This window comes from Pelophylax lessonae (assembly GCF_965119305.1).
Source record: "Pelophylax lessonae genome assembly, chromosome: 1".
NCBI classification, from domain to species: domain Eukaryota; kingdom Metazoa; phylum Chordata; class Amphibia; order Anura; family Ranidae; genus Pelophylax; species Pelophylax lessonae.
Window position 1 is genome coordinate 785,025,520 of NC_138768.1, and position 14,121 is coordinate 785,039,640.

The window sequence follows — 14,121 nt, forward strand, 5'->3', positions numbered from 1 at the left end:
ATCCGATTTTGCATCAGTTCCGTTTTTTTAACGGAGGAAAAATAGGGTTCTGTTCCGTTCCAAAAAACGAAACAGAACTGAAAGGAAGAAAATCGGATGTCAGCGGATGGCCATCCGCTGACCTCCGCAATGCCATTGACATACATTATGTCCGTAAATCATCCGCAAAAACATAGGATGATTTGCGGACATACGGAGCGCCCATGTGAAAGGGCCCTAAAAAATGTCAGGTGTCCGATATGTCTGCCGCAATGTCGCAGTCCTGCTAAGAATCGCTATTCGCTGCCATTACTAGTAAAAAAAAAAAATAAATAAATAAAAATTACATAAATCTTTCCCCTAGTTTGTAGGCGCGATACCTTTTGCACAAACCTATCAATATACACTTAATATGTAGCAGAATAAAAATTGACCTAAAATGCTAAAATGATGAAAAAATTAGATTTTTACATTTTTTTTATTGGGAATGTTAAATAGCAGAAAGTAAAAAAATATTGCTTTTTTTTCCAGAATTGTCTCTCTTTTTTTGTTTATAACGCAAAAAATAACAATCTCACAGGTGATCAAATACCACCAAAAGAAAGTTCAATTTGTGGGGAAAAAAGGACATCAATTTTTTTAGGGTACAGTGTCGCACAACCGCGCAATTGTCAGTTAAAGTGCCGAATCGCAAAAAATGGCCTGGTCATTAGGGGGTAAATACTTTGGGTCCTGAAGTGGTATATTTATTTATTTGATTGTGATTTTCTTTTTATAGTTTATTGTAATTTAAAATATATTGCCAATGTGTAATGCTGCATTATGCAGTTACATGTACAGATTTAGTGTTATGCTTGGCTTAACAAGACAAGAATTACAGTTAGATTTCAGCCAAATGGTTTCCTAGCTTCCTGTGATCAAATGATAACAAAAAAACTGGGTGGATATACTGTAAATGGAAAGTACCTGAATTCCTCAATTAAAGGCCTTTTCGCTCAGTTTCTACCCAATGTTTGGTTGTTTGAAATGCAGATAAAGTAGTGATGGATGACCATGGGCTTTGTCCTTCTAAGAGTACTGTAACCATTATTTGATTATTTTTTTTGTTTTGTTTTAGTATGTAGATGAAATATCAGAACGGATTGACACAATGAACATCAACTTGAACAGCATTGTGTTGCTTGATGATAAAGGAAAACAGAACTTACTGGAATTCAGTGCAACGGGAATTGATGGCATAGACTTTGATGCATTTCTGTCAGAAGTATGTATTGAGTTTGAAACACATTTCTACATTTCATATCATATAGCTGGGTTGGGTGCTAGGGGTAAATATTACCTATCATGTTAGTGCAGAACTATTAGAACACTTGCAAGGTCTTCATTGCGGAGATTTCGCCTAACATTTTGCTGTGTCACTGGGGCAGAAGAAATCTTCCTCATGGGGACACAAACAGCAGTAAAACCTGGCGGGGTTTAAATTTTCCTTAGCTCTTTTAAAAATTAAAGTCGTTGTAAACCTCAGACATGAAATCTGAATCAAGCACCTAATTCTATAGTGTTTACTTGCCCCTCTCCAAGGCACTAATTGTCATTTTACTCTGCTGTTCCATTCCTCTGCTATCAGCATGAATCACTGCTGACAAGATTTCCTGACACCAAGAGAAAAAGGTGACAGGGGAGGGATCTCCAGCTGATTGACAGTTTCAGCTCTGCTTCTGTGTGCTGTGGGAAGGAGGGTGTGTCTCTTCCCTCCAATCCACTTTCAGAGCTCTTGTACAGTGTGTAACTGCAGCTCCCTGCCCCCTGATTAGTGAAATCAGTGAAAAATCCTTTTAATTTCTGATGACAAGGTTGTACAGGACAAATGGCTGTAAATAAACAGGTACAACTTATGTAGGAGGATTTGTTTAATCTTCGTGAATTATCTGAGACCAGTCACAACCATTTTAGGTTTTGCCTGGGATTCTGCTTTGATCATATAAGTATTTTTTGAAAAGACATACCATTTTTCAGCAGCCACTGAGAAATAGGAACATTTCTATGAGACCAGATTACACTTGGACTGTTGTCTTTTTTTCAACATTGCTAAATAAGTACAGAATCTGTATTCATCTCTATTTCACAGGTGGGAAAAAGCAGTACAAAAGCTGATCTCTTAGCCTTTGCCAATGAATTGGAAGCAGATGCTGACATGTTGGTGAGTTTGTGTTGGCTTTGCCATGTTTTTTGATTACAAAAGACATCAGACGGGAGTGGATTGGGATTCACAAAGCTACGCAACTCTCCCAGAGCAAGGTTTTATCTGCACACAGGTGGTGTTATGTGTATGTGCACTCGCAAACCTGAAGGTCTTATAATAGAATAAAGAAAAACGAAGCAGGTAGGCACCTGCATCCATACATTTCCTTCTTCTTGTTCAGACCTTTTTATTCCCAATAGTTTTCATTGAGTTTAAGAAGCATAACAAGCATAAACAGCCATGTGGATACAACACAGCATTACAAGCGAGGTCAAGGTGTAAAGGGGTACATCATAAAGTTTAAGCATTGACATGTATCGCTGTAACATAGCATATGGATACATGAGAACGAGTATAAAGATAAATTTACTGCATGAAAAGTTTTTAGATCACTATTAGCCTATAAAGTATATGGGTTTTGCCGTCGTCCCTAAAGAGTTTGTGTATGGGGGTTGGTACCTCAGGCCAAGTTGGGTGGGACTTTTTAGGCAAGTATAAGTATTTTCCAGGCTATCATTAGATAAAACAAAGAATATTTAATATCTTGAATATGATACAGGTAAGTACGTTTTATGAATGTTTGGGTGATAGACCCAAGTGAACGAGTGTCCAAAGTCAGAAAATTATGTGACATATGTGAAAATCGGTGACAATTTCGGATAATCTCAGTAGAGATTTCTCCTGCATTTGTCCCTGCGCGTTTCGGCTTCCTCTTGAGCCTTTTTCAAGGGTGGTCACCAATTCTGTAATATTTGTATAAACAAATTAGTTTCACACATGGAACAACAAAAAACATATATGTACGTATATTTATTTCTACCACATTGATTAACATCAGTGGTTATTGAAACTGTGAAACTAATTTGTTTACTAATTATGTCACATAATTTTCTGACTTTGGACACTCTTTCACTTGGGTCTATCACCCAAACATTCACAAAACGTACTTACCTGTATCATATTCAAGATATTAAATATTCTTTGTTTTATCTAATGATATCCTGGAAAATACTTATACTTGCCTAAAAAGTCCCACCCAACTTGGCCTGAGGTACCAACCCCCATACACAAAAAGATACATTTACTGTCAGCACACCCAGGGCACCCCAAGGTGAACAAACTGTGCCCCGGGAGGGTGGCAGTAAATAGACAGCAGCTCGGATCCACAGTCCAACAAGTGTAACAATCAAATAATCAGTAATCATCAATGTGCCCATAGTACAGGAGAAAATGCACACGTATATGACCCCTGGTGAAATAAAGCAGGCCACTTGGTGGAGGTAAGAGGTAGGGTTCAGACCTTTTTATAATGCAGTGTTCATGTCTCTGATAAGAAATAGGCAAATGAACCTACAAACATTAAGGGCCTATTTTTAGCAAAACGCGCTAGACACTGCCATGTTTACTCCAGATTATACTTGAATTTTAAGTCATTCACATGTCTATGGCTCTCTTCCTCTCAGCTTCTCTACCCCCAAAGCAAGCAATTCACTAAGCACAATTGTTAAGTACATTGTTTTTTTTTTTTGAAGGAACAGTAGGCCAATAAATATGTGGTCCTCAGCATGATGGTCATACAACTGTGAAGATCATGGCAGGATTGGGCAACAGTGATGGCGTTTAAGAACCTAAGAATTGCATGCACACACTCCTGGCCTATACATTTCTGTCTATTGGCCAGGATGGGTTTGTCAGACATATGGGCATTGCTCCTCTGAAATATTGCAATACTGACATGCTCCTTCTCTCTATATGCATGTGCTTATCTGTACACTAATCTCTGAAAGCTCATCCAGCTGCCATCTACTTTCTATGGCCTGCTTTATTGTTGTATAGCTTATAGTTTAGCCCCTGAACCAAGGCTCATAATGCCACTATTGTAATGTTAAGGGGGATGTACAGATGTAGTTTGTGTTATGTTTTATAAAAGATGGCATCTACAGTAAAGAAATAAAATTGGCAAGTTGTGCCATTTTTTGCTACCCAAGGCTGTCCTGCCCCTTTATAAATGGGGGTGACGGAGCAGTTGGAATTTTCCAGGGACCATTTGTCCCTCGTGCTTCAGCTGATTTGTATGTGAGCAAATCCACACACAAATACCTATATCCAATAGGTTTCATAACACAAGCTTCATCTGTATAAATGAACTGCTCTAACATTTGCTTCAATGTTGTCTTTTAAATAACAACCATTTTTATTAATGCTTTCAAAATCATAAATGTTCTTTGTATCTGTCAGTAATTTGGATAGTCACAATGCTTTATCTAAAGGATCAGTTCCAACAAAACTGGGATTTCAGATATGAGTGGAACCTGGTGGACTGTACCATTCTTTATCTCCAGAGCTCTTCCCGCAACACAGAGGGGTTGATTTGCTAATGGCAAATAGACTGTGCACTTTGCAGGTGCAGTTGCTTCGGGGCTTAGTTATTGAGGGGAAGCTCTGCAGACTTCAATCATCCAATCATGTGCAAGCAAAAAAGCGTTTTTTTTTTTCATTGTAAAGTGAAGCGTTATCTCATTTACCAAGCACTGTAGCAACTGCATTTGCAGTTTATTTGCTGGTTACTAAGGTATTTGTCTTTAGTAAGTCTACCGCAGAATCTCATTTCCTGCATTCTCCTTAACCTACAACGCAAGGAGGATCCAGCAGGAAGAGAACAACTTCTCTTCCAATATCTGTGATGAGAGCAGGGCTGCTGATAAGACAGTACAACCAGTCCTGTTGTACTGGGCCCAGGCCCCATCAACTAAACAGGGGTCCCAGGGCAGCTTTATTGTTCATTCCTGCCTAAATGAATAAATGGATTTTACTAGACCACACCCTCTCTCCTACTTGCTGGCCAAGGCTTACATTACATTTCCCTAGGCCCCATCAGGTTAACAGATGGTAGCAGAGGAGGGACTTTTTATTTTCGGGGGTAGGCGGATAAAGACAATGCTGCTTTTCTGCTATACCCGTGGGGGTATGTGGGGTGTAGGCATGGTTGAGGGGACCCTATCAGGAGGACTATATGGGGCCCCATGATTTCTGATAGCGGCCCTGGATGGGAGGACAGGAGGAGTAGTTTAGAGATCTAGAAACGGGTAAACTGACACTAGAGCAGGGGTCTCAAAACTATGGCCCTCCAGTTGTTCAGGAACGTCAATTTTCACCATGCCTAGCCTAGTGCCTAGTCATGTCTGTGAATGTTAGAGTTTTACAATGCCTCATGAGACGTGTAGTTCAGCAACAGCTGGAGGGCCGTCATTTGGAGATCCCTGCTCTAGAGGTTACAAGTCTTGTACTTGCATTTAAAGTGGATTTTCAGTCATTTGGTCATGTTTAAATAAAATTGGAGAGTGTTGGATTCTCTATTGGGTTTTATCTCTGTCTACATAGGAGGCATCACCTTTAACTTTCTGTCTGGATTACGCTTTCTTTATCTCCTCTGTGGAGTGAGTTCTTCATTGAATTCTCAATATATCGCTATGGATGATTATCTAGAGGAATAGATTGAATAAAGAATGGGTTTCAGACTAAGAAATCAAAAAGACAGGAAGTGAGGAGAAATCTCCAATGGTGTTATAGACTGAAATAAAAACCTGACTGGTTCTAATCTTTGGCAAAGAACAAAAACTGTCTACCATTTAATTTATTCAATAAAATTTTGTTTTACAGGGCAGCTACAGTCAATTATTTATTAACATTTCATTAATTGCAGCCGTTTGTTTGATGTCATTTGTGAAAATAATGAATGCATTAAAACATCACATTAATATATTTCCTCTTTTTTTGCTTTGCTTGCTAAAAATAACTAAATGCCTTTTGTCTCAGAAGTTTGTTTCTATTGTTTTTTTTAGCCAAAAGGAGCATTAGGAAATGCTTTAAAAGGACATGCTAATAGTATACGGATGATACATATTCAGCAGATTGTACCGATGGAGCAGACAATGGTAAACCATATGGATTTTGGGTTTATCTTTAAATTGCAGATAGTTATATTTTTGCTGTATTTCTAATATTTGCAGCAGTGTTTCTTAACCTTGTTGTTTTATGGTCTTCAATGTGATAGTAAATCATCAAACTTTCTGAACCAAAGTCCATCAAACTGTTGGGGGGGCATTCTGAGATCAGTGAGAATTAAAAATGGCTCTTAATAAGTGGTCGGTGGGAGTAAAACTGGCCCAGCATCAGTGGGAGGAATAGTTTCCCCCCATCATTGGTGTCAGTGGGAAGAACAGTGTCTTGTCGTTTGTGTTAGTGGGAGGAATAATGCTCCTTTATTGATATCAGTGGGAGAAATCGCACTCCATCATTAGTGTCAGTAAGAGGTACAGTATATTGCCTGATGGTTGGTACCAGTGGGAGGAATAGTTCCCCCGTCTTTGATGTCAGTGGGAGTAATAAGGCCTGATTGTTGTTGTCAGTGTAACGAATAGTTCCCTATTAGTATCTTTTGTCTAAATAACCTCAGTACTGGCTTCAGAAATAGTTGCCCCATCATTACTGTCAGTGGGAGGAATAGTTCCCTCATTGTTGGTGTCAGTGGGAGAAATACATTTCCCACCACTGATATCATTAGGAGGAATACTTCCTCAATCATAAGTGTCACTAAGAGGAATAGTTCCTCTTCACTGTTGGGGGTGTGAGAAATATGTCCCATCATTAGCATTAGTGGGAGGAAATATTTACCCCGTTGTTGGAGTCAGTGGGAGGAGTAGTTCCCCCATCGATGGCATTAGTGGTAGAAAAAGTGCCCCATCATTGGTGTCAGTGGGAGAAATACTTTCACCATCATTAGTGTCAGTGGGAGAAATACTTTCCCCATCATTGTATCAGAGGGAGGAATACTTTCCCACCACTGGTATCATTGAGAGGATTACTTCCCCAGTCATAAGTGTCACTGAGAGGAATAGTCCCCCCCCATATTTCTTGGTAGGAGAAATATGCCCCATCGTTCGCATTAGAGGGAGAAATAATTCTCCCATTGTTAGTGTCAGTGGCAGGAATAGTGTCCCATCCTTGGAGTCAGTGGGAGAAATAGTTCCCCCTTTCATTGTTGTCAGTGGAAGGAGTAGTTTCCTATCACTGGTAGGATTTGGAAGGCCCGCTCCCCCCCTCAACATTGGTAACTTTGAATATACTCTAGATCCAACGCTCTCTTCTACTGACTGATTAACTTAATGATCCAAACTATGCACACATTGCAGTCTGAAAACTATGCACACATTGTGGATCACTGGCATAAAAAATAGAAATAGAAATAAAAAGTGTACAGTTATGGGGAACTGTAGCAAGGGGTAGCTTATAGCCCGGCTGCTGAACAACCCACCTGGACCAAGTGGTTAGCAAGGAAAAAGAAGCCTCAGATCGATTCCTCCAGACCACAACTCCAACATATTTCGCCCCGCCCCGGGGCTTAATCATGTTCTTCATTATTAAGCCCAGAGGGTGCCGAAAAACATGTTGGAGTTGTGGTCTGGATAAATCGAGCTGAGGCTGCTTTTACCTGCTAACCACTAAGGCCAGGTGGGATGTGCGGCGGCCGGGCTATCTCTTCCTATTTTTGCAGTATGCTTTGGGTCTGAACGGACCTATCTTCAGACTGCACCCTTACTAGCCAGCAGCATCGGACCTTGACAGCCTGAAAGGGGTCCCTTAAGCATTTATAATAGGTAACATGGGGTAGCTTATATTAACCACATATTTTAAAAGAAATTAGATCACACAAAAAAAAATAAAATTGCATATTTTTTTGTTGCATGGAAAAAAATTACAAGAATTCTGATTGTTGTAGCAAGGAACCTGTCTTTTTCAATGAAACTTGTCATGTGATTGATTGGAGAAGTGGGGGATTCCACCAAGTGATAACGAATACATGAGTGTTGCTCATGTTTGTCAATCAATCTCTTTCTTCCACATGGTGCTGCCAGCCTTGGTTGGTCTATGGCAGTCACAGACATGGGCAAATCTTTCACAATGTTTTGTTCTTAGTTGGATATCTAGCTGTGTTTGGCCACTTTAGCAACCCCAAAGATTACAGGTGTTATAAATGCAGCATGCACTCTATATTGAAATGCACATCTCCATTCTGAGAGTTGTATAAACCTTTGTGCATACAGCCCAGTTTCCCTCTGGGTAGTAATGGATGCCATAATTAATACGGTATTGTCACTCAATCCCTGCACCCGCTAGGAAATGTATTGTTGCATTTATACAGGAAATGACTTGGTTTAGTTTTAGTTTTGTAATATGATCAAGCAAGCTTGTATGTTCAATCTTGATATAATATGCTCAGGGCTATGCTATGAACTAGTTTGATTTATTTTTTTTGTATCTAATATCTCTTTCTTATTCCTCCTCCCTGCCTTTCAAGAAATATGTTAAAGCTAGGGTAAGCAGCATGATTACTTACCATACTGTGGTCTGAATTGTTGTTTTAGTGCTAATACCAAAATGTTGTGCCATGTCCATTTACTACCCTTACACATCTCCATGCTGGACTCTTATTGTCATAGATTGGGTGACCTCTTATAAGCTCTAGGTGCCTCCAGGTTACAACTGTTTTACATTTATTACCTCTGTCTTAATCACAGGAACACTTAAAGGTCCACTGTAATCCTGCCTGACGAGGCCATGGCAAAGTGAAAACGTTGGCTAATCAATGGCTAACTTTCATTGACTATCTCAGAACATCAGGCCAAACGTTGATATCTGAAACTCTTTGTCTTTCTCTATACAAAGGGGCCCCAACAAGGTGCTGGAGGGGAGCTAAAGTTCATCCTTAATATACACCAAAAACATCTTACTAGAAATAAAAAGGTCACAGCCTACATTTCCCAACCAGACGGCAAACATTTTAGGAAGGAAGCCTAAAATAGTGTGTGTGTGTGTGTATATATATGTGAATACTGTATACATCTTCTTTTTTTTTTTTTTTACTACAAGAATTTTCTATTTAACCTTTCTGTTTACATAAGTGTGTATCAGTGTAAAAAATGTGATGTTGTTGCAAATTTCTATATTTCAGAGTGATTTGACTCAAAGTATTAAGCTGTTAGAGAGGACATCGTTCGACATTGAGGTATGTCACCAGCAGTTGTGATTATATAAACATTTATTTTAAAACCTTTTTTTTATTTGTATAATACATGTGAACAGTAGAGTATATACACTGTTAAAAAAAAAAAAAATTAAAGGAACACTTTGAAAACACATCAGATCTTTATGGAGAAAAATCTCATGCTGGATATTTATACTTGTATGGATTGGGTAATATGTTAGGAACGAAAGGCTGCCACATCGTTTGATGGAAATCAAATTGATCAACCTACAGAGGGCTGAACTCAAAGACACCCCCAAAAATCAAAGTGAAAAAATGATGCAGCAGGCTAGTCCATTCTGCTGAAATTTCATTTCAGCAACTCAAAATTGTACTCAGTAGTTTGTATGGCCCCCACGTTCTTGTATGCATGCCTAACAACGTTGGGGCATGCTCCTAATGAGACGACAGATGTCCTGTGGGTATTGCCTCCCAGAGCTGGACCAGAGCATCATTGAGCTCCTAAACAGACTAAGGTGCAACCTGGCAGCGTCAGATGGACTGCAACATATTGTCCCAGAGGTGTTCTATTGAATTTAGGTCAGACGAGCGTTAGGGCCATTCAATGGTATCAATTCCTTCCAGTAACTGGCTGCATACTCTTGCCACATAAGGCTTGGGCATTGTCGTGCACCAGGAGGAACCCAGAACCCACTGCACCAGCATAGGGATTGACAATGGGTCCAAGAAATACATCCCGATTACTAATGGCAGTCAGGGTTCCATTATCTTGCCTGTACAGGTCTGTGCATCCCTCCATGGATATGTCTCCCCAGACCATCACTGACCCACCACTAGTTTCAGGCAGCATAATGTTCTCCATGTCTTCTCCAGACCCTTTTATGTCTGTAACATGTGCTCAAGGTGAACCTGCTCTCACCTGTGAAAAGCACAGGGCGCCAATGGTGGACCTGCCAATTCTGGCTTTCAATGGCAAATGCCAATCGAGATCCACAGTCCTGGGCAGGGAGCACAGGGCCCACTAGGGGACATCGGGCCTTCAGGCCACCCTCATGAAGTCTGTTTCTGTCAGAGACATTCACACCAGTGGCCTGGGTCATTTTGTAGGGCTCTGGCAGTGCTCAACCTGTTCCTCTGTGCATAAAGGAACAGATACCAGTCCTGCTGATGGGTTAAGGACCTTCTATGACCCCGTCCAGCTTTCCTAGAGTAACTGCCTGTCTCCTTGAATCTCCTCCATGCTCTTGAGGCTGTGCTGGGAGATACAGCAAACTTTCTGGCGATGGAACGTATTGATGTGCCATACTGGAGGAGTTGGACTGCCTGTGCAACCTCTATAGGGTCCAGATATTGCTTCATGCTATCAGTATTGACGATTATCCTAGCTAAATGCAAAACTAGTGAAAAAGAGTAAAAAAAAAGAGTAGGGTAAAAATATTTTAGTGGCCTCCACCTGTAAAACCATTGCTGTTTTGGAGGTTGTCTCATTCCTGCCCATCTAGTTACCTGTCGTTAATTTATTTAACACCAAAGCAGCTGAAACTGATTAACAACCCCCTCCGCTACACTTAACTGTCCAGATCAATATCCCAGGAGTTTAATTGACTTGATGCTGTACTCTGATTAAAAAGTGTTCCTTTAATTTTTTTGAGCAGTGTGTAATGCTATTGTTTTTGTGACCCTTTTATCTCTTTTGCTGTAGTACTAGCCAAACTAATCAGCTTATCAGCCAATACACTTTTACTCCTTGTGGTGTTCTACAGAATAAGGCCACTTATCACTAATACTTAGAATAGTATTGCACAGAGCAGCCATGAACCTCCTCTTCTGGGGTCCCCTGCTCGTGCTGTTGAAATATCCTCTTCTCTGTGTGCCACCATGGAAGCCACTTCCTATGCAGGCTCCTATGCGGGCATGTGTGCTCCCGAGCTGGACTGTGTATGTCCATAGAAACATACAGTGCATCTCGGTCCCGCCCCTGCTCTCTGCTCACAGGATTACATTGACAGCAGCAATGGCTGGGCACAGCGCTGGATCAAGTGAGGTTAGTATTTGGAGAGGGGGATGATACAAATACTGAGACATATTTTACCTTAATGCAGGGAATGCAATAACCACTTCAGCACTGCCCACCCGCAATGTATTGTAGGCGGGTGGCCTGTGCAGGCAAAGTGACATACTGATATGTCGCTGCCTGCTTTTGGGTTTAGGGCACAAGCATGGACATCCAGCTGGCGACACCCGCTGTGATTGTAGACATTGAGAGTCTGTCAGCAAGTCCCGGCCAATGATTCATGGCCAGATCCTGGTGATCAACTGTGTCCAATCACAGCCCAGAGCCCTGTGTTGACAATCAACACAGAGCAGTGTACACAGGGAACAATCTCTCTGTTTTTAACAGGGATAAGAAACAAAGAGATGTGTTAGTAAAAGCAGCGCATAATACACACATTACACATTGTTAGGCACACATTTAGCCCCTTGATCGCCCTAGATGTTAACCCCTTCCCAGCCAGTGTCAATAGTATAGTGACAGTGTATATTATTAGCACTAATTACTCTATTAGTGTCACTGGTAATGGCAGTTAGTCAGTTTCTCCCCAGCATCTGTTAGTGTCAAAATGTCTGCCGCACTATCGTAGTCTCATTATACGTCGCTGATCACTGCCATTAATAGCATAAAAAAAAAATCCAGCATATATACCATAATTTGTAGACGCTTAACTGTATAACTTTCCCAAAACAATCAATATACACATATTGGGATTTTTTTTTTACCAAAGACCTGTTTTACCCTTTGGCCAAAATTTTATAAAGAAATTAGACTTTTAAAAAATAAATTTATTGGATGTGTTTTATAGCAGAAAGTAAAAATATTGTGTTTTTTTTTTTTGTTTTTCATTTATATCGCAAAAAGAAAAAAAAAAAGAATTAAAACCAGTGGTGATCAAATACCACCAAAAAAGTTCTATTTGTGTGAAAAAAAAAAATGATATAAATTTTACTTGGGTACAAAGGTAAAACATGTCATGTCTATTGTAAGGGGCAGGTTCTAGGGATGTTGTACCTAAGAGGCTAAACATGACCCCATCAGTACTATATACCTACATTTGACCAAATTGTTATGAATACCAATAAAGTAAAGAAAGAAAGACATGAAAAATAAATGTATGTATATACGTTTATCTCCATAAGTCTCCATTGCCAATTGAGATGAAAGGGACTTTTACTGCACTGCCATTTGGCCATCTACAGTATGTTAGACAGCCGTAACCTGTGTCATACTGTGAGTTTAATGCCCCTGTATGTGTACCTGGAGCCTTAGGAATTCACTGATTGATTTTATTTGTATCTGGAGCTGCTTGTTAAACATAGGCTGTCTACCCTGACAAAACTTGTTGGCAGAACATAAAAGAAAAATACAGACATCATTTGACACATACTAATTCAAAACCTGAACATAGAGGGGATTTTATTTCAGTTTATCATCACTGTGATTAGAAATGAAGATCAGCCAAGAATTTCACCTTAGATCAGATGATAAATAATACAAAACGATGTAAATCATGTTTATGTATGCTGTCTTTTTTAGATCTTGTTTAATGCAGAAATGACAGGTGTTTTTTTTTAGGTGTATAAAAAACAAGCTTTTTTTGTTTAAGTGCACTGATTGCAGCTTACTGATCCGTGGATTTGGTGACTTCATTCATTTTTCTTCAGTTTTCTTCTTTATTTAACCTGGTAATCCTGCCATTGACGTACTCCCTGTCCTAGAGTTACAACTGTACTGAGCATTACTGTCAACCTAGGACAGGGAGAAGGTGAGGCCAAACGCAGTGGCGGCTGGTGCTCCATCAGTAGGGGGGGGGGTTGGCAGACAGATCTGCCCCCCCGCATCACTCCAGCCTGCACCACCACATCTCTCCCGCCTGCCCGCCAGTTTACTTACCTTGTTCCTCCAGGATGACTGGCAGTGGCGGCTTCTCCCTCAGGTTCCTTCATGTCCTTTCTCGGCGGCCGTCTCCTCCCCCCTTCTTGACCAATAGCATGCCTTCTCCTTTCAGCCAATTGAGAAACAGGTCTTAGGATCCGCTTCCTAAATTGGCCAGGAGGAGAATCAGTGTGGCAATAGTGAATATTAATTCGCTATTGTCACACAACTGGGTGGGCTCTGGGTGTGCTCTGCGCCCCGAGCTCACCCTTTTTTGAAGCCTATTAGAGCCTCTGGCTCTAATCACGTGCTTCAAAAAAAAAACAAAAAAAACATTGGAATCCATGTAGATTAGGGGGCTGGATGCATGGACGCATGGACGCACTCAACAGAAGGGAGGGGCCAGTAGCAGTACAGAGGGACCAGAGAAGAGGAGAATTTGGGCTACCCTGTCCAAAACCAACTGCACAGATGAGGTAAGTATAACATGCTTGTTATTAAAAAAAACAAAAAAAAAACAAGACTTTACAATCACTTACAACCACTTGCCGACCGCCTGCCGCAGATATACTGCGGCAGGCTAGCTCAGTTGCGCGAACCACCGTACCTGTACGATGGTTCACAGGAGCGCTCACTAGGCAGCGGGGATGCCGATCCACGTGGCCGGCAGGTACTATTGACACCGGGCACCCGCGATCTCTCCCAGCTGAGAGAGAACGACGGTCTGCTGTTGTAAACACAGGTGACATTTGTTCTCTCTGAAATTATCACAGAGCGCCTGTGATCCTCCTATTTAGGATCACAAGTCATTTCACAAGTCCCTCCCCCATACAGTTAGAAAACACTCCCCTAGGCTCACACTTAACCCTTTGCTCACCCCTGGGTTAACCCCTTCCCTGCCAGTGTCATTATTATAGTAACAGT

The 14,121-nt window shown here is 40.8% G+C and overlaps 1 protein-coding gene across 10 annotated transcripts in view; it reads left to right on the forward strand.

The window, feature by feature from the left end:
• PROM1 (prominin 1) overlaps positions 1–14,121 on the forward strand; it is a 295,046-nt gene that overhangs the window by 249,884 nt on the left and 31,041 nt on the right. For 9 of the 10 annotated variants that reach the window (XR_014224835.1, XR_014224836.1, XR_014224837.1 and 6 more), the window contains 5 exons: positions 1,097–1,243; positions 2,108–2,179; positions 6,064–6,156; positions 8,580–8,597; positions 9,234–9,287. Coding sequence is in view for 4 of the 10 variants with exons in the window: in XM_082243084.1 (XP_082099210.1) it covers positions 1,097–1,243; positions 2,108–2,179; positions 6,064–6,156; positions 8,580–8,597; positions 9,234–9,287 (384 nt within the window). In the remaining 6 variants the exon portion in view is untranslated. The remainder of the gene's footprint in view (positions 1–1,096; positions 1,244–2,107; positions 2,180–6,063; positions 6,157–8,579; positions 8,598–9,233; positions 9,288–14,121) is intronic. The other variant, XR_014224838.1, reaches the window with a different exon arrangement.